The sequence below is a fragment of the Rhinatrema bivittatum genome, chromosome 2 (genome assembly GCF_901001135.1).
Source record: "Rhinatrema bivittatum chromosome 2, aRhiBiv1.1, whole genome shotgun sequence".
In the NCBI taxonomy this organism is placed as follows: domain Eukaryota; kingdom Metazoa; phylum Chordata; class Amphibia; order Gymnophiona; family Rhinatrematidae; genus Rhinatrema; species Rhinatrema bivittatum.
This window is the reverse complement of record NC_042616.1, coordinates 400405680-400426051: the sequence shown is the minus strand read 5'-3', so window position 1 is coordinate 400426051 and position 20372 is coordinate 400405680. Positions and strand designations below refer to the sequence as shown.

Below are 20372 nucleotides of genomic sequence, written 5' to 3'. Positions count from 1 at the left end.
TTGACCTTGTCCCATTAAATTCAATTTTGCATAGTAAATTTTAACCCCTATTTACAAACAGAGAAAGGTTGTTTCATATTTTAAGGGTGTTTTCTGATGGATTAAAACAAAATAGTTTGTTTCGCCTTAGTTTTTCTATTTTTCCAAAAGCTTTGTGTGCCAAATTGCTTCTATAGACCTGAATGAAAGCTGCATGGCTGAGGCAGCACTTAGGTCCAGAGTTAGTTCTGCCTAAGGCTGGAGTAAATATACTCAAGTCTGAGGGCTTCCAGGGCAAATAAAATGCAAGTATGTATCAATGTTTTGAGGCATTTCTATGGGTGACATGGAGGATATTCTGGTGCATCTATGGCATTGCCTTCTACGTGCTCTGAATATGACTTTTTTGAGCTGTGACAAATGTTTTCTTCTTTTGGACAAATATCTTCCAGGTACCTCTTTTTATAATAGTTGATATTGAGTTTTGGTTTGTATTTGCTCTCCAGGGGGCAAAAATAATTTAGGTGATTAAAGCCCAGAAAGATTCCACTGATCATGCCAGTAAGTTGATGTTGTTGAGAGAAGAATAAGGGAAATGACAGGATAAAAAGTTGCATTCTGGCTGAGCCCTCTTCAAAAGCCTCACAGACTTTGGAAACTTCATGTGTTGGCTTTGCTTTTTTGCTGACTGTTTAAATTTCTGCAGCCTCCGATGGGTGGTGAAGAGTTAGTTCTGTACCACTTCAGTTCCATGCTGTAGTTTTTGGCCACTTCCCCACCATTCTGCTCACTGTTGGTTGGTTCCTTTGTGCACCATAACTTCCCACAATAGAGGCAACAAAAGTTAAAGCAATAAACAGCAGTCATCCTGCTTGTCACCTGATTCCTTTCAGGACAAGAAATACAAAAGGGGCTAGTGGTTTATACTGCAAACATGCTGTATTGATGATTTAGAAATGGGCTCTAGTTTTAGTCTGTGTAGAAATAGTCCTGAGGAACTAAAAAAAATAAATGTAAGCAATTGGGTGCATAATTGCATTTAGCAAATAGCATTAAGCCCCATTGGCTACTTCTTACCAAATCAAAGTAGGGTGGAAACCCTTTGTGCATATAGTCTTCGTTCTGTGCAATATATTTATATAAACTACAAGTTTGCTTACACAAATGAAACCTGAAAGCAATTTAAACTTGCTTTAATTGCACTATTACATCTGGCATGGGACAGCAGTATAATTATCTTGTTGTCATGGTAGTGTTTTGTTTTTTTTATTTCAAACGTGCAAATTAGAGTTGGTCATACATTTCTTGTGCAGTACAGTAGTAGTGGCATGAAATTAGATTTATTTTCTCCAACTGTCTCTGTTTTCTCTTCATGATCTCTCTTAGACCCTGCTGGAGGATGCAGAGCGCTGCAGGCACAAGATGCAGACAGCTTCCAGTCTGATTAGTGGGTTGGCTGGTGAAAAAGAAAGGTGGACAGAACAAAGTAAAGAATTTGCTGCACAAACCAAAAGGCTCGTGGGTAAGTGTGGTCCCAACCTGGGAGTCAAAGGGGCTGTTAATCTGTCTGGGAAAAGAATTTCCCTTCCCTTCCTTTCCCCTCCTTCTCCCTAGGGTTGCTCTCTGCATCACACACAGAATCAGTTTAAAAGGTGTAGTAGGGTAAACGTGTAAGGAAAGCAAGAGGGGGAAACATGATGAAAAACCACATAGTAAAACAGTATAAACCTAAGTGAGAACACAAACTATTTCAAACCAAAATACAAAACATCTCTTTCCCTGTATGTACCCGGATCAGTTCAGACTCCTGCAAAATCCAGGAGCGACGAAGGGGCCGCTATTCCATTTACTTCGTGGTGCCCAAGAAGGAAGGCACGTACCGGCCCATCCTCATTCTGAAGAGGGTCAACAGATATCTTCGAGTGCCACGGTTTCGCATGGAGACCCTGCGATCGATCATTGTATCAGTACACAAGGGAGAGTATCTGGCGTCCCTGGATCTTACGGAAGCTTATTTGCACATCAGAATCTGAGCTGCTCACCAGAAATTTCTCAGGTTTTCCATACTGGGTCACCATTTTCAGTTCTGCGCTCTTCCTTTCGGCTTAGCAACGGCATCAAGGATCTTTACCAAGGTTATGGTCGTGGTAGTAGTGGAGCTTCGGAAGGAAGGCCTATTAGTCCATCCCTATCTGGACGATTGGCTGATTCGAGTGAAGTTGGAGTCGCTTTGTTGTGCAGCAGTGGACCAGATTCTTCAGCTGCTGAGGTCTCTGGGTTGGGTGGTCAATTTGACCAAGAGCCAATTGGTACCCTCTCAGTCATTGGAGTTCTTGGGAGCCCTGTTCGACACATGTCTAGACAGGGTCTTCCTCACTGAGGAGCGAATCGTCAGTTTGCAAGGTCAAGTTCGGGACTTGCTATCTCAGACTTCCCAGAATTTGGGACTATTTGCAGGTCCTCGGATCGATGGCTTCTACTTTGGAGCTGGTCCCATGGGCCTTTGCTCATATGAGGCTGCTTCAGTCAGCATTGCTCTCTCGCTGGAGCCCAGCATCCGAGCAATTTCATCTTCCACTACCTCTTACGGACTCTGCATGTTCCAGTCTCGATTGGTTGCTCCTCTCAGACAGTTTGCACCGGGGGGTCAGTTTGGAGGTTCCTGCTTGGACGGTGGTCACCACGGATGCCAGTCTCTCCGGCTGGGGAATGGTGTGCTAAGGAAAGTTGGTGCAGGGCCAATGGTCTGGGGAGAAATCCCAATGGTTGATCAATTGTCTGGAGACCAGGGCAGTGTGGTTAGCTCTACAAACCTTTCTCCCGCTTTTCCAGAGGAAGCCCATCAGAGTTCTATCGGACAATGCGACAGCAATGCGATGGCAGTGGCCTATATCAATTGCCAGGTGGGAACCAAGAGTCGACCAGTGGCAGAGCAACACCTAGCCAGCATCGCAACCTCTCACATAGCAGAGGTGGACAACGTCCAAGCCGATTTTCTCAGTCATCATCTTAATCCAAGGAGTAGGAGCTCTCCGAGGAAGCATTCCATCTCATTTGCAGCAAGTGGTCCACACCGAGTGTTGATTTGATGGTGACCTTCCAGAAAAGGCTCCTCGTTTCTTCAGTCGGCACCGGGAACCAATGGCAGAAGGAGTGGATGCTTTGGTTCTTGCTTGGCCAAGGCACATCCTTCTGTATGTGTTTCCACCGTGGCCTCTCATCGGCAAAGTGTTGAGGCGCATCAAAACTCATCCATCTGAAGTAATCCTAGTAGCTCCGGAATGGCCAAGGCATCCATTGTTTGCGAATCTCATAAACCTGACAGTGGAAGGGCCCCTGAGGTTCCGTGACCTTCCAAATCTTCTGCGTCAGGGGCCCATTTGTTTGGAAGAGGCAGATTCCTTTTGTCTAGCGGCATGGCTTTTGAGAGGCAAAGACTGAAGACCAAGGGTTATTCGGACGCGGTCGTCACTACCCTTTTGCGTTCCAGGAAGACCTCCACTTCTTTAGCTTATGTCAGAGTGTGGAAGGTCTTTGAGTTATGGTGTGTAGACCGCAAGGTGGATCCTACTCGAGCTCTGGTGCCCGATATATTATCTTTCCTACAAGCCGGCCTGGTTAAAGGCCTTTCATGCAGCTCTTTGCGGGTACAAGTAGCGGCCCTTGGTTGTTTCCATGGTAAAATACGAGGTGTGCCCTTGGCTGTGCATCCGGATGTGGCGCGGTTTCTCAGGGGGCTAAACACCTACATCCTTCAGTCAGGAATCCTTGTCCATCGTGGAGTTTAAATTTGGTCCTCCGAGTTCTATGTGCGGCACCTTTTGAACCTTTAAAACAGGCGACGCTAAAGGATCTTACCTTAAATGTTTTTTTTCTCGTGGCTATTTCCTTAGCTCGCCGGGTGTCTGAGCTACAGGCTTGGTTCTGCAGGGAGCCCTTTATTAGAATTACGAATACAGGGTCTCCTTGAGGACGGTTCCTTCTTTTCTTCTGAAGGTGGTATCGGCCTTTCACTTGAATCGGCCGATCGAACTCCCGTCTTTTCAGGACTTGGACTACTCTGATTCCCCTAGTCCTTCTATTATCCGAAAGTGTAATCTGTTCCTCTTCCTCGGTGCTGGGTGTAGGAACAGTCTGGGTGGTAGCTGTAGGGCGAATGCGTGGAATACCCAAAGACATTCTCTTGGATCCTCTAGCCTCGTGTGACCGCTCACGCAGACGGCGATCAATGCGACCGGTGAGGTCGATAAGGGAGTCCAAGGCCTCAGGGAGCTCTCGTGTTGCTAATTCGTCCTTGATGAGTGAGCTTAGACCTTTTAGGAATATGGCACACAGGCAGCCCAGGTTCCAATGTAATTCTGAGGAAAGAGTCCTAAACTCAATGACATAGTCGGTCAGCGATCTGGCACCTTGTTTTAGTTGCAGGAGGGCAGATCCGGCGATGGTCTTGCGACTGGGATCTTCAAATATGGAGCAGAATAGGGTGAGGAAGCCCAGCAAGTCGTTGACAATCAGGTCCATTCGCTCCCAAAGGGGTGACGCCCAGGCCAAGGCTTTTCCGTCCAGGAGGGACAATATGTACGTAGTTTTGGAAACTACATCGGGGAAATATGCAGGTTGTAAGGAAAAGTGCATGCTGCACTGATTCAAAAAGCCCCTACACAACAAGGGGTCACCTGCGAAATGAGGAGGTGCCGGCAAGGGCACTGGAGGCCGGAACGGTGACGCATGTGGAGCAGGGTTTGGCTTGGCAGGCATGGAGGCATAGTCCAGCCGATTACTCAATTGATTTATGGCATTAGCCAAAGTTTCTAATACCTTTTGCTGCTCTGTAATTCACTGGGTCAGGCCAGGGATGGCCTGAATCACAGAGACCTGTGCCATAGACTTAGTACTGAACAACCTCATATAATGGAAAACATTTATGTAGTGAGTGTATAATATTTATATGGTGAGTAAAGACAAATGCCTTCTGAGGCATTTGACAAAGTTCCTCATGAGAGGCTTCTAGGAAAAGTAAAAAGTCATGGGATAGATGGTGATGTCCTTTCGTGGATTACAAACAGGCTAAAAGACAGGAAACAGAGAGTAGGATTAAATGGACAGTTTTCTCAGTGGAAGGGAGTGGACAGTGGAGTGCCTCAGGGATCTGTACTGGAACCCTTACTTTTCAATATATTTATAAATGATCTGGAAAGAAATACGACAAATGAGGTAATCAAATTTGCAGATGATACAAAGTTGTTCAGAGTAGTTAAATCACAAGCAGATTGTGATAAATTGCAGGAAGACCTTGTGAGGCTGGAAAATTGGGCATCTAAATGGCAGATGAAATTTAATGTGGACAAGTGCAAGGTGATGCATATAGGGAAAAATAACCCATGCTATAGTTACACAATGTTAGGTTCCATATTAGGTGCTACTACCCAAGAAAGAGATATAGGCGTCATAGTGGATAACACATTGAAATTGTCAGTTCAGTATGCTGCGGCAGTCAAAAAAGCAAACAGAATGTTGGGAATTATTAGAAAGGGAATGGTGAATAAAACAGAAAATGTCATAATGCCTCTGTATCGCTCCATGGTGAGACCACACCTTGAATATTGTGTACAATTCTGGTCGCCGCATCTCAAAAAAGATATAATTGCGATGGAGAAGGTACAGAGAAAGGCTACCAAAATGATAAAGGGAATGGAACAGCTCCCCTATGAGGAAAGACTAAAGAGGTTAGGACTTTTCAGCTTGGAGAAGAGACGGCTGAGGAGGGATATGATAGAGGTGTTTAAAATCATGAGAGGTCTAGAACGGCTAGACGTGAATCGGTTTTTTACTCTTTCGGATAATAGAAAGACTAGGGGGCACTCCATGAAGTTAGCATGTAGCACATTTAAAAACTAATCGGAGAAAGTTCTTTTTCACTCAACGCACAATTAAACTGGAATTTGTTGCCAGAGGATGTGGTTAGTGCAGTTAGTATAGCTGTGTTTAAAAAAGGATTGGATAAGTTCTTGGACGAGAAGTCATTACCTGCTATTAATTAAGTTGACATATAATAACCACCGCTATTATTAGCAACAGTAACATGGACTAGGCTTAGTTTTTGGGTACTTGCCAGGTTCTTATGGCCTGGATTGTCCACTGTTGGAAACAGGATGCTGGGCTTGATGGACCCTTGGTCTGACCCAGTATGGCATTTTCTTATGTTCTTAAGACACTACAGAGATCTACAATTGTGAGTGTATCATTTACCACTGGTTATGCCCAGCATACTCTGTCTACTCACGACCTATAGTCTCTCCTTACAGCTCAGCAACTCAGAGATCGTAGTTCCAGTATCAGAGGGACTTCAGCCCTGCCGGGCATATCAACTCACTACTGCCCCCTCTGGTGGTTCTACTTCCAGTCTAATAAAGAACTATCTGTGTTTGTCTCAATACTCCAGCATAGCCGGTGGTCCCTCTCAGGATCTCCACTTGAGGGCGCAGTCATCTGCCATCGGCCCAGGGATTCACTATTTCTACTAAGTGTTACTTCTACACTAATAGAGCGGTATTATCATCTGCCACTCTGTGGGAGCCAACCCACATCAGACCATTACTCCTCTCTCTGCGGAAGCTGATCCATATCAGATAGCTATGTCCCCGTGGGAATCATACAGGTTGCTGGTTCATCTTTCTACAAGAACAAAGCATAACAGTTGCTACTCCTTCCCTCTGGAAGAGCAGAGCACTAACAGATTGCTACTCCTTAGCAAGATCCATATCAGAGGCTAACTCCGCTTCCCCTGGCGGGGGTGATCGCTAACAGATTGTTAACTCCTTCTTCAACGGGAGTATCCAGCAGCCAGATTCATAACAGATTGCTAACTCCTCCCCTCTGGGGAGCAGGTCTATAACAGACATACAGGACTAGGCCCTACTAGTTGTACTCTTATGAACAAATATTGCCTTAGAGTGTACCCAATAATGCATTTCTAAGTAGTCTGCAACAGCCATCATAAGTGATGCTTTAAAATATTTTAATTCTATTATTTCAAGCACTTACCAATATTAAAAATTCCTTGTTAATCTGTATTAATTTTATATTTATTGCAATTTATAAATACCCAGCAATGTCATGTAAAAAGTAAACAAAGAATACTTAGCATAAATATCATATCCAATCAAGAAATTAAAGAAATAATGCATTCTTTTATGAAGCCTCTTTCCAGAAATGCAGAGAACACCATAACTACAAAAATACAGCAATAATCATATTAATCATAACAACTTAAGATTTGCAACAGGTGCAGAACAGAACTATGAGAAAAAAAATTTCAAATTCTTGTGTCACCTTAGTGACAGCAAAACAAATTCACTCTACTACCAAACACTTTGTGAAGTAACACAAACCCCTACACACAAAAAAGCAACAAACAACCCTCCTAGAATCTTGCCATACTACACCATAACGGCAGTAACTCTCAGGACTGTATCAGCAGCAACCGTATCTATGAAAAGACAGCACGGCAAACAAACCAGATCCTAGAACACTAATACACCACCTACTGTGCAAACAGAACAAGCCAGATTGCCACAAATCCTTACAGAGAAACTACATGCTAGCCAAAATACTGCAGCTCTGTCACACATGTGCAACACAGATAGACCCTTACCTAATACAGAATAAGGGACTACAAATTAGAAACAAACATGCAGACAAAACTGAAATGGAAAGCCCAAGAAACCAGACCCTGTGGACACTGGAGTACTGAAGAAAAAGCAAAATACAAATATATAAGACATGCACATTCCCAAAGATGGCATATTTCAATCACTGAAAGTCAAAATATTTTTTTTACCTTTAATATCTGATCTTATGTTTCTAATTAGTTGGTTCCAGTCTCTTTTTTACATGTTTCTGTCTTTTCCTAATTCCTTTTTCAGGGTCTCTTTTATTCTTATTATTTCTTTTCTCACTTGCTGTCTTCTTTCCATTTTGCTTCATTCACACACATGAGCTCTCACATGTGCTCCCTCACATACATGCTTTCTCTCACGCAGGCTCCCACTCTTGCATGATCTCTCTCACATACACCATGCTTCCATTCCCATATACTCTCTCTCTCCCAGGTTCCCACTCTTATGCACTTCCTCTCTCACATGCAGACTCTCACTTTTATACGTGCTCTCTCATATGCAGGTTCCCACTCCCATGCACACATACACAGGCTCTCACTTTCACTCTCACATGCTCTCTCTCACACACAGGCATGCTCCCATTCCCACAAACACACACACACACACACAGGCTCCCGCTCTCACTTTCATGTGCTCTCTCTCACACAGAGGCTTCGTTTCCTCCCTCCACATATACATAGGCTCTCTCTCTTACATGCCCTTTCACATGCAGGTTCACATTCCTGCACACACACACAAAGGCTGTCGCTCTCACTTTCACATGCTCTCTCTCTTACATGCAAGCTTCCATTCTCACGCATACATACTCCTGCTCTTACATGCTGTTTCTCACATGCAGGCTTCCATTCCCAAATGCACATATACACATAAACACACATGTTCTCACAAGCAGGATGCCACTTCCCCCCCCCCAACACACACAGAGACTCCAACTTTTACATGCTTTCTCTCACATGCAGGCTGCTTCTTCCACCCATATATGCTCCATCACAACTCACACATAGGCTCCCACTCCCACACACAGACTCTCACTTTCATATACAGTTACACCCAAGTTCCTACTCCCATAAATACACAGGTGTTCACTTTTACATGCGCTCTCTCTCACTCACAGGCTCCTATTCCCCCTTCAAACAAACACAGGCTCTCACCTTTACATGCTCTCTCACATACAGGTTCACATTCCTACACACACACACACACACAGACTCTCACTCTCACATGTTCTCTCTCACATGCAGGCTGCTATTCCTACACAAACACACTCCTCTCTCATATGCTATCTCTCACATGGATGCTCCCATTCCCCCTTACAAACACACACAGGCTCTCACTCTTACATGCTCGCTCATATGCAGGTTCATATTCCCACACAAACACACAGGCTCCAATTCCCAAATGCTCTCTCTTTCTCACACATACACTTGCACACACACACACAAGCTCTCACTCCCACATGCTCTCTCTCATACATACATACACACACACACACACACAGGCTCTCATACTCAAATGCTCTCTCTCTTTCTCACACACACACAGGCTCTCATACCCACGTGCTTTCTCTCACACACATAGACACCCAGGCAGGCTACCATTTACAACTCCCCCCCCCCCCCAGACAGACTCCCATTCACACAAACATATCCCGAGGCAGGCTTCCATTTACCCAAACACACTCCTTCAGGCTGGTTCCCATTCATTCACACACACACAGCTAAGATAGGCTCCCATTCACACTTGCACACACACACAAACACAAAACCCAGGCAGAATCCCCATTGGAAGCAGAAGGGGGGAGCCCGTTCTGTTATTCCTCCTTGTGTGCTGGTCCTGCGCTATTCAAAACTCAAGGGGCTTAGCACTTCCTATGCTGACCTCATGCATTGCGAGTTCAGCATAGAGCACCAGCTAGCTGCATGTGTTTTGGATGCCTCAGGGTTGACACACAAGGAGGAGCAGGAGAACAGGCTCCCTTCTATTAAGTTTCTCTTTTTTTTTTCGACCGCCGGTGGGATGGTGTCTACTGGTGGCCTCCCGGACCTCCTCCTCTTTTCAGATGCTGGTGGGGTGGGGTCTATCGGCGCAGGCCTCCTCCTCTCTTTGGCTGCCACTCCCAATTGTGTACACCCAGCAGAACCAGACCTGTCAGCAGTGGCCCTGTGATAGGGCCTGTCTTCTTGGGGCTCTAGTCATTACTGATTAGGTGAGACTGAGCCCAAAGAGGATGGGCCACAGCCCACCCAGACCCACCTGTGGCTTTGTCACTGCCAGCAATCTTATTAACAGTAAGGCTGATGGTGCTGCACTGTTTTGTGGTAAGCTGGGTTCTGACATCCAATAAATGTATGCTGTTGGAAACATTTTTCATCTCTCTGTTCTTGACTGTATTGAGTTAGCTAGTACTGAACTGTTTTGAGCTACTAGGGATTCTGTATTGCAGGATATGTACATACTTCTTGCTTTCTGCGTGAGTTGAGCTGGTGCTTGCTTTCAAGCTCCATTTTACTTTGTTAATAAAAACAGTGCTGTTTTATTCCTGTCGCAAAGAAGAAACCGCTATGGCTTGTTTTCCTTTGGAAAGCATTCTCTTATGTATACTAACTCTCTTGTGCCACAAATCTCTAACACTTATCCCTACAAACAAGTCTAAAAGGAAGATTGAAACACAGTTTAGATCTCCACCTGAGTGAGTCTGGAACTGTTTAGTTCCTGAAATGCTAGTAGACTCTTATCTTGCATGCACTGACAGGAATTTACAAAAATTCACTCCTTGCAGCAACCGCTGTCATTTCTTTCAGGGGACGTGTTACTAGCTACAGCTTTTCTGTCATATTCTGGACCCTTTAACCAAGAGTTCCGCAATCTTTTGCTGACGGACTGGAAGAAAGAAATGAAAACCCGGAAAATCCCATTGGGTGGCAATTTGAACCTCACGGAGATGTTGATTGATGCCCCGACCATTAGCGAATGGAACCTGCAGGGGCTGCCAAATGATGACCTCTCCATTCAGAATGGGATTATTGTCACCAAAGCCTCTCGTTACCCTTTGTTGATTGACCCACAGACTCAGGGAAAGATCTGGATTAAAAATAAAGAAGGCAGAAATGAACTTCAGGTAAGGGGTCTATGGGCATTGCCCTGGAACCTGAGGTAATTGCTTTGTTGTTAGCACGGGTAGTGCAATTTTTACACAATTTTATCAGGTTAACTGGGTAAAATCCTTGATTGAAAATTGTCGCCCCCCCCCCCGCAGATAAAAGTAACTGCACCATTTCACTTTCACCCTCACCACAAAGGGGTGGGGCTGGAAGTGGCAGGAAATGCACGGGAAGTTTGTTTTCGAAATCCTTGCGTGTGATTTATGGTGCAAGCTTTGCACCTGCTTTAAAGCGGGTGCCAAGACCAAGGGACTGGAAGTAATCATGACATGGACTGGTCCCAAATTTTCAACGGGAAACTTTGTCGGGCGAGTTTCCCCTTGAAAATCTGCTTGCATCCCTTTAGGTACAAAGTGCCCGCTGAATCCGCAAGCTAGCTGCAGGGTTTAAAGACTTCCCCAGCATGTACTACTCTACACCACGTCACGCAGTGCTGTGCAGTGCACTGGGGCAGGAACCAAAGGAGAAAAGGAGCAAGAGCCACATGGAACACAGTTTTTGGTATTTTATTATTTATATTCTGCTTTCAGCACTTCAAAGTGGATTACATTCAGGTACTGTTGGTATTTATCTATCCACTGAGGGCTCACAATCTAGTTTGTATCTGAGACAATGGAAGGTAAAGTGATTTGCTCAAGGTTACAAGGAGTGGTATTGGGATTTGAATCTTGGCTTCCCTGGTTTGTGGCCTGCTGCTTTAGAACTAGGCTACTCCTCCATTCCATTTTGTCTATAATAGACATTGTTAGTCCATGGTATTTATAGGTCTGAAGTATAAAAACTCTGACCTTGAGTTAATTTTCTTGTCTTTCTGACTTGGTGAGACCAGACGTATCCTCAGACTTGTGTATTCCAAATCCAGGAGAAGGTTGGTGATTGTACTCAAGCTAGATAGCCCCATTTCAACTAGTAGTAAGGGAGGAGTCCTACAGAGTGCAATTTATACAGACATCTTTTGTTCGATGCTTGCCTGTATCACTGGAGTACAGGCTTCCAGGTGGCAATAAAAGGTTTTGTTTTCTGGGATTTTTGTCATAAAAGTAGGGATCTGGTTAAAGCCCGTCCCAGAAAATGCAGGGTGCTACATGCTATGATAGACCTTTCAACCCAGAACAGCTTTTATAAGAATGAAAATCTTAATAAAAGGGGTACTTATGGGAGGCAACTTGAGGTGAAACTGCTGCCAATACAATTCATAGTCCTAACTTTAAAACGAATATTGTCCTGTAATCTAGGAAATTTTACATTTATGTAAAGTTACATATAAATAAATTGGAAATATGGCATTTTCTCCTATTCTGTCTTATTCCCACAATGCTCCTGTATTTATTTCCTATTTCTGGAGTCTCCTTTCATCTGATTTAATATTGTTTTTCTTTTTCATTCGCCGTATCTCCTCTCGCCCTAGCCCCTATCTTTCTTTGTCTCCAAGGAGAGTTCTTTTAATTTGTTCCCTGTACTGATATGTTAGCATTTTACTATCTCCTAAATACTGTGCTAAACTAGGTAGTTGCTTGTTCTGCCAGTATTTTGTTTCTATTCCTGCATCTCAGAATAAAATGATCTTTTTGTGCTTGTTTCACCAGATTACATCTCTGAACCATAAGTACTTCAGAAATCATTTAGAGGACAGCCTTTCTCTAGGAAGGCCGCTGCTGATTGAAGATGTTGGGGAGGAGCTAGACCCAGCACTGGATGGTGTGTTAGAGAAGAATTTCATCAAAACAGGTTCCACTTATAAGGTAGGAGGCCAATATAAAAGTATAGAGCCCAATATCAGGGTATAAACTGTTGAATCCCGTCACACCTGTTTTATGTGAAGGGTTTTGTCCAGATCGTACATGGTGGTTTGACTGCATTTGATTCTCTTGATCCTGTATGAATTTGGCAGGCAATCTTTAGTGTGCGGGAAGACAGCAATAATGTACACAACACCTGGCATAATGTAAGCCACTCAGCTGCTGCAGTGCTGTCTAAGGAGGCAATTTTCAAAGGAGTTCTGTACAAAAAGAATACAGTGTATCATAGCAGTTTTCAAAAGTGCATTTACACATGTAAAACCTTTTGACAATACAGTCTTATGGAGTGAATTTTAAAGAGTTACGTATGCAAAAGTAACAATTTTCAAAAGTCCATTCCCTGTACGTACCCGGATCAGTCCAGACTCCTGGGTTTTGCCTCCCCTCCAGCAGATGGAGACAAAGAAAGCTTTGACTGACTCTGCCCTATACCCTGAGGTGCCACCTGCAACGCGTCAGTATTTCTCTGTCTCCAGCAGATGGTGGAGGTGCAAAATCCTGCAGTCTGTGGTAGCTGGTTTTGAAAAGAAAGAGAGAGGTAGTGTTGTATGAGGATTAGTCTGGGGCTCGTAGGTCAGGACTGGCCCTTTAAATAAAAATAAACAAAAACCCAGAAGTAAAGTGTGACTAAATCTTCTCAACAGACATTTCACTGCCTCCCAGGGGGTGGTTAGGTCCTGAGGGGACCATCTCCCCCTGGTTCTTGAGGCCACCAGAGTTGGGGAGGTTGAGGACCTAGCAACCACTCCTGGATGGGGTGATACCAGAGAGCCGGGCTCACGTACCCTATTCAGTGCAGGACCCGCTGAGCAGTCAGGTAAAAAAAAAAAAAACCTGAGAGAAGCACTTGCAGTTTGTTGCGAAGGTAGTGCTCGGCAGCGCCGTTTTTTGTCACTCCGCGGCAGGGGAGAAGCTTGTTAATCTTTGCCGACGAGGTAGATTTTTTTTCTCATCTTTTTTCTCTCCCGCGCCAATTCACCGATGCCGCGTGGCGCAGTCTGCCGCATGTGTGGGGACGTGTGCGCGCGTGGCTCTCCCAGGATGGTCACTGCACCGCGTGCCTCCCCGGGGGGAGGGCATGTCAGTTTCAGCCGCTAAGGTGGAGATTCGGCCGGCTCGTGCCTCAGCTAAATCTCGGCGCATCAGCTCTCCTCCTCCGGACCCATTCAAGCTAAGCGCAGGAACGGAGGCCATCTTAGGCACCATTCGCGCGGCAACTCAGCAGGCCATGCAGGGAGCGTCATATCCCCCTCCCTTGTCCCCATAGCAGGCAGTCCCTGGGGGTGGCATGCATTGGGCAGGGGCGATAGACACAGGAGAGGATGGCCTCGAGGAGGCCTCAGACTCCTCCTTCTCTTCATCTTTCTCTGCGGACTTTATCAGGTTCCTTCACAAGGCCTATAAGTCACAGAAGGGGCGTAGGAGACGCCAGGGGAGTAGTTCTATGCAGGACCTGGAGGCCCGGCTATCCAAATGCTCAAGGCTATTTGATCTGGGCTCCTGTCCAGTTCCAAAGCATCCCCTGAGGTATGGTCTGGGCCACTCTCAGGATACTACCTCAGAGGACTCTGACCAGAACCAGCCAGATCCCTGGGATAAGCCCTCGCCGGATCCGGATCTCGGGGGGGGGATCCTGGTCAGGAGAGTGGTTCTACTCCTCACATGGCGGACGGGGATGACCCCAAGTTGCTCCGTATTATTCGGAGGGATGAGCTTAGTCCCCTTATCCCGGCAATCTTAGCGGAATTGGGCATTGCGACCCTACAGAAGGACTCATGGATGGGAGATATAGATCTGGTAATGGTGGGGCTCAGGGGACCAACGACATCATTTCCCTTCCATCTTTCGGTCACCGACCTCCTGTACCGAGAGTGGGACACCTTTGACTTGGGCCTGAAGGTCAGCAAAGCAATGGACAAACTGTATCTGTTACTGGAGGATACTTTGGAGGTCTTGAAGCTCCCTAAGGTAGATGTTGCTGTGTCGGCAGTCACTAAAAAGGCAACTATTCCGGTGACGGGAGCCACGGCCCTTAGGACCATAAGTTGGAGGTGCAGCTCAAACGAATCTTTGAGGTGTCTGCCCTGGGAGTGCAGGCTGCCATGTGCAGCAGCTTTGCCTTGCGAGCAGGACTTCGTTGGGTACAGTCTTTACAGAGCAATTCTTCACTCTCAGACGAAGAGGTGGTACGGGCCGGGCACTTAGAGGCGGTAGTGGCCTACAGTGCAGATGCTTTATATGATCTCCTGCAGACTTCAGCTCGATCAATGGTGTCGGCGGTGTCGGCGGTTTCGGCTCATAGGCTCCTCTGGTTGAGAAATTGGTCAGCAGATGTATCCTCTAAGGCTCATTTGGGATCTCTGCCCTTTAAGGGTAAATTGTTCTTTAGAAAGGACTTGGAGGATATGATACAGTCCTTAGGGGAGAAGAGGATCGACCCAGGGCTTGGAGCTCCTTCTCTTCACGCGCCCGTTTTCGGTCAGATCAGAGGTTCTGATCTTCTCATCCCTCTGGTCGTCCGGCGAGACAATCTTCGGTCAGATAGCAGTCTTGGTCTCAGTCCTTTCGTGGCTGCCGTTTTGGAAGACTGGGGAACCCTCAAGCAGCCGAGGGAGCTAAATTGACCCAATGACATGGGGCCGGACCATTCTCTGGTTCCAGTGGTAGGAGGCAGATTGTCTCTGTTCTATGGGGAATGGACCAAATGGACTTCAGACCAGTGGGTTCTCAAGGTGATAAGTCAAGGTTACTCTTTAGATTTTGTTTGGAGGCTACGAGACGTGTTTCTCGTCTCTCCGTGTTCCTACCAAGAAAAGCGTCAAGCAGTGCGGGATACCCTGCAGTGTCTGACCGATCTTGGAGCCATCATTCTGGTCCCTCGATCGGAACAGCGGAGAGGTTGTTACACAATTTACTTTGTGGTGCCCAAAAAGGAGGGGGTGTTTCGGCCCATTCTTGACCTCAAAAAAGTCAACCGTTGTCTCCAAATCCCCAGGTTTCGCATGGAGACCCTCAGATCGATCATTGCCTCGGTGCACAAGGGGGAGTTTCTTGCGTCCCTGGACTTGACCGAGGTCTACCTTCATATCTGCATCTGCCCTGATCATCAGAAGTTTCTGAGATTTTGCATTTTGAGACAGCTTTTTCAATTTTGAGCTCTCCCGTTCGGGCTGGCCACGGCTCCCAGAACTTTTACCAAGGTGATGGTGGTTGTAGCGGCACAACTCAGAAAGGAAGGTCTGTTGGTTCACCCATATCTGGACGACTGGTTGATTCGGGCGATGTCGGAGTCTCTCTGCTGCTCAACGTTTCGCAGAATCATCGATCTCTTTCAGTCCCTAGGTTGGATGATCAACGTAGACAAGAGCCACCTGGCTCCCTCCCAGTCACTGGAATTCCTGGGCACCCTATTCTACACTCTTCAGGGGAGGGTGTTTCTTCCTGAACACCGCACAGGGCTGAGATTTGTTGTCCACTCCTATACCACGTGTATGGGATTATTTGTGAGTCCTCAGCTCGATGACATCCACTCTGGAGTTGGTTTCCTGGGCCTTTGCACATATGAGGCCTCTACAGTCCACATTGCTTTCCCGCTGGAGCCCAGTTTCTGAACAATACTGTCTTCCCCTCCCCCTTACGGAGGAGGCTTGGTCCAGTCTGGATTGATGGTTACTGGCGGACAATTTGCAGCGTGGGGTACCTCTGGAAGTTCCCAATTGGACAGTGGTCACCATGGATGCCAGTCTTTCTGACTGGGGAGCAGTATGTCAGGAGACATTGGTCCAAGGCCAGTGGTCCAGGGAAGAGGCGCGGTGGTCGATCAATCGACTGGAGACTAGGGCTGTGCGGTTGGCGTTGCAGGCTCTTCAGCCCCTCCTTCAGGGAAAGTCAGACAGGGTTCTCTCTGACAATGCGACCATGGTGGCATATATCAACCGCCAGGGAGGAACCAGGAGACAACCAGTGGCGTGGGAGGCGCAGCAACTGATAAGCTGGGCAGAGCAGCATCTGCTCAGCATAGCAGGCTCTCACATTGCCGGGGTCGACAACGTTTAGGCCGACTTTCTCAGTCATCATTGTCTCAACCCAGGGGAGTGGGAGTTGTGCAAAGAAGCCTTTCAGCGGATATGCAACAGGTGGTGGACCTCATGGCAACGTTTCAGAATTCCAAGGCCCCTCGGTTCTACAGTCGCAAGCGAGAATGGGGAGCGGAAGGGGTGGATGCTCTGGTGGTTCCCTGGCCGAAGGACATTCTTCTTTACTGTTTCCACCCTGGCCTCTGATCAGCAAAGTACTGAGGCGGATAGAAGCTCACCAGGCGGAAGTCGTTATAGTGGTGCCTGAGTGGCCACAATGCCCATGGTTTGTGGATTTGGTCAGTCTGGCGGTGGACGGCTCCCTACGATTTTGGGATCTGCCGTACCTTCTCTGTCAGGATCCCGTTTGGAAGAGGTTGAGCGCTTTTGTCTAATGGCATGGCTTTTGAGAGGCACCGGTTAAAGAACAAGGGTTATTCAGACACGGTGGTGGCTATTCTTCTGCGTTTGTGTAAGCCCTCCACCTCCCTGGCATATGTAAGAGTGGAGAATTTTTGAGTCTTGGTGTGTGGATCACCAATTAGATCCGGTGTGGATTTCGGTATCCAATATCTTGTCTTTTTTGCAAGCTGGCTTGGCAAAAGGGTTGTCCTGTAGTTCCTTACGGGTTCAGGTGGCAGCTCTTGGTTGTTTTCAAGGTAAGTTACATGGAGTGTCCTTAGCGGCGCATCCGGATGTAGCGCGATTTCTCTGGGGAGCGAAGCATTTGCGCCCTCCGTTTAGAAACCCTTGCCCTTTCTGGAGTTTGAACTTGGTTCTCAAGGCCCTGTACGCCACGCCCTTTGAACCTCTCAAACAAGTGTCTTTGAAAGATCTTACGTTGAAGGCAGTTTCTTTGAGGACTATGCCTGCCTTTCTACCAAAGGTGGTTTCTTCCTTTCATCTGAATCAGACCGTGGAACTTCCGGCTTTTTCTGATTCAACCGTTCGGATCCCTCTTCCAAGGACCTCAGGAGGTTAGATGTGCGACACGTGCTGTTGCGTTATCTAGAGGTCATCAATAGTTTCCATATGTCGGATCATTTGTTTGTGCTATGGAGTGGTTCTCAAAGAAGTCATAAGGTATCCCGGGCCACGATTGCTCGGTGGTTGAAGAAGGCCATTGGGTCGGCCTATCTTCTTGCTCGTCGGGCTCTCCCGGTAGGCTTGAGAGCTCATTCTACTTGGTCACAAGCGACATCGTGGGCTGAGTGTCAGCAAGTTTCTCCACAGGAGATTTGTAGGATGGCGACTTGGAAGTCGTTACATACCTTTGCTCGTCATTACCGATTGGATGTCCAGGCTCCGAGCTCAGTGGCCTTTGGAGAGGGTGTTCTCTGAGCGGAACTTTCTGGGTCCCACCCCGAGTAAAGCAGCTCTGGTACATTCCAGCAGTCTGGACTGATCCGGATACATACAGGGAAAGGAAAATTGGTTCTTATCTGCTAATTTTTGTTCCTGTAGTACCATGGATCAGTCCAGAGTCCCGCCCATTTCTGTGTAAAGATTTTCGGAGAGTCCGCTCAATCACCGTTTTGGTGTACAAATGCAAATAAGTGCTGACTGTGTTCACTGTTCTTTTTCATTATTGATGGTTCTTCGGGATTCTGCTTCCACTTAGGGTTCGTGAGTTGCAGGGATTCATTTCTAACCCGGGTGGACTGTGGTTCCAATGAAATTTAGTTAGCTAGTTATGTTTGGGAACTTCTGCTTTGATATCGTTTAATATCGATTTAAAACTCCAGGGAGGAAGACTTAGAACCAATGTCAGGAAGTATTTTTTCATGGAGAGAGTGGTGGATGCCTGGAACACCCTTCTGGAGGAAGTGGTGAAGACCAAAACTGTGAAGGATTTCAAAGGGGCATGGGATAAATACTGTGGATCAATAAAGTCTAGAGGATGTGAATGAAGAGAAGAGACATGGGGGTGGCTTGCGGGAATGACGGCTACTACCTGGAGATGAATATCCTTATTCAATAAACATACACACGGTTAATGCGATTCCAACATTGCTCTATGCTTCAATGACAAGAGGAAATGTGGAAACAAGGATTTTGCATCCACATAAAAGCAGGGGAGTAGCTTGCTTGTTACGGCGGTTACTACCCCATACCAAAAATGCCTGATACTTCACTTTCAATGCATATCCAGCATAGCTCTCTGCTTCAACAGCAGGGGGAATGAAGAAAATATGTTTTATATTCAGACATCTACCAACAAGGACTGAATTACATAGTCTAGGTAAAACAAATAAGCATGGGTGTAGCTTGCTTGTTACGGCGATTACTACCCCAAATCAAGCCTGATACTTCACTTAGAATACATATCCAGTGCAGCTCACTGCTTCAGTGGCAGGGGGAATGAAGAAAGGAGGATTTATATTCAAACAACCAACAAAGACTGAATTCACAGGCTGGATAAACAAGCATGGGAGTAGCTTGCTTATTACAGCGGTTACTACCCCAAACCAATTAGCTGGATACTTCTCTCAGATGCAGCTCCAGCACTGCTATCTACAATAGCAGGGGTGGAAGGGAAATAGAACTAAAAATGTTATTTAAAGGGACAAGATTAACAAAAGTATGAAAAAAAAAGTGTGAAACCTTGCTGGGCAGACTGGATGGACCGTTTGGTCTTCTTCTGCCGTCATTTCTATGTTTCTATGTTTCTACATAATACTGACGGACTGCAGGTGGCATCTCAGGGTATAGGGCAGAGTCAGTCAAAGCTTTCTCTGTCTCCATCTGCTGGAGGGGAGGCAAAACCCAGGAGCCTGAATTGATCTGTGGTACTACAGGAACGAAAATTAGCAGGTAAGAACCAATTTTCCTTTATGCATGTAAAGTGCATTTATGTATGTAAAACCCAGTTTTATGCATGTAAATCCTTTTGAAAATTTCTGCCTTATTGAAGCAATGCTATGCAAATGAAACCCCCTTTCCACTCCAGGCAGGGACAAAGGGGCACATCAGGGTACTGCAGGGTATTAGATAGTCGACTGCAACCCCTGGGGTTCTTCAATGGGGGGAAGCAATTCCTTTGGGGCTCACAGGGTGAGGACAAATAAACGAGAGAGGAAAAATTCCTCTATCCACACCAAAAGATGGTGTTCCAAAATTAAAGACAATTGATGAAGAGTGATCAACTGGCAGAAAACAAAGTTCCTGTGTGTTACATCCATGGGAAAAATCATGGAAACTGTTATAAAGAATAAAATCACAAAACATTTAGATAGACATGGTTTGATGGGACACAAGTAGCTCATTTAAAACAAATCGAAGAAAATTCTTTTTCACTCGGCGCATAGCTAAACTCTGGAATTCATTGCCAGAGGATGTGGTTACAGCAGTTGGTTTAACTGGGTTTAAAAAAGATTTGGATAAGTTCATAGAGGATAAATCCATAAACTGCTATGATGGTAATTAATAAGCAATAGTAGCATGTGATCTACGTAGTGTATGTGTACTTACCAGATACTTGTGACTTGGATTGGCCATAGTTGGGAACGTTTCCAACAGAGACCAAACCAGGCCACAAGAACCTGGCAATTACCCAAACACCAAGTAGATCCCATGCTACTGATGCTAGTAATAGTAGTGGCTATTCCCTAAGGGGTCGATTTTCAAAGAAGCACGCGTGCGTCCATGTGTGCGCAATTCCCGGTGCACGCACATGGA

The 20372-nt window shown here is 46.1% G+C and overlaps 1 protein-coding gene across 1 annotated transcript in view; it reads left to right on the top strand.

Annotated features, from left to right (window-relative positions):
- The window catches only part of DNAH5 (dynein axonemal heavy chain 5), a 640276-nt gene that overhangs the window by 497394 nt on the left and 122510 nt on the right, over positions 1-20372 (top strand). Inside the window, 3 exon segments of the mRNA XM_029590044.1 lie at positions 1366-1501; positions 10460-10776; positions 12406-12561. Of these exon segments, the coding sequence (XP_029445904.1) occupies positions 1366-1501; positions 10460-10776; positions 12406-12561 (609 nt within the window).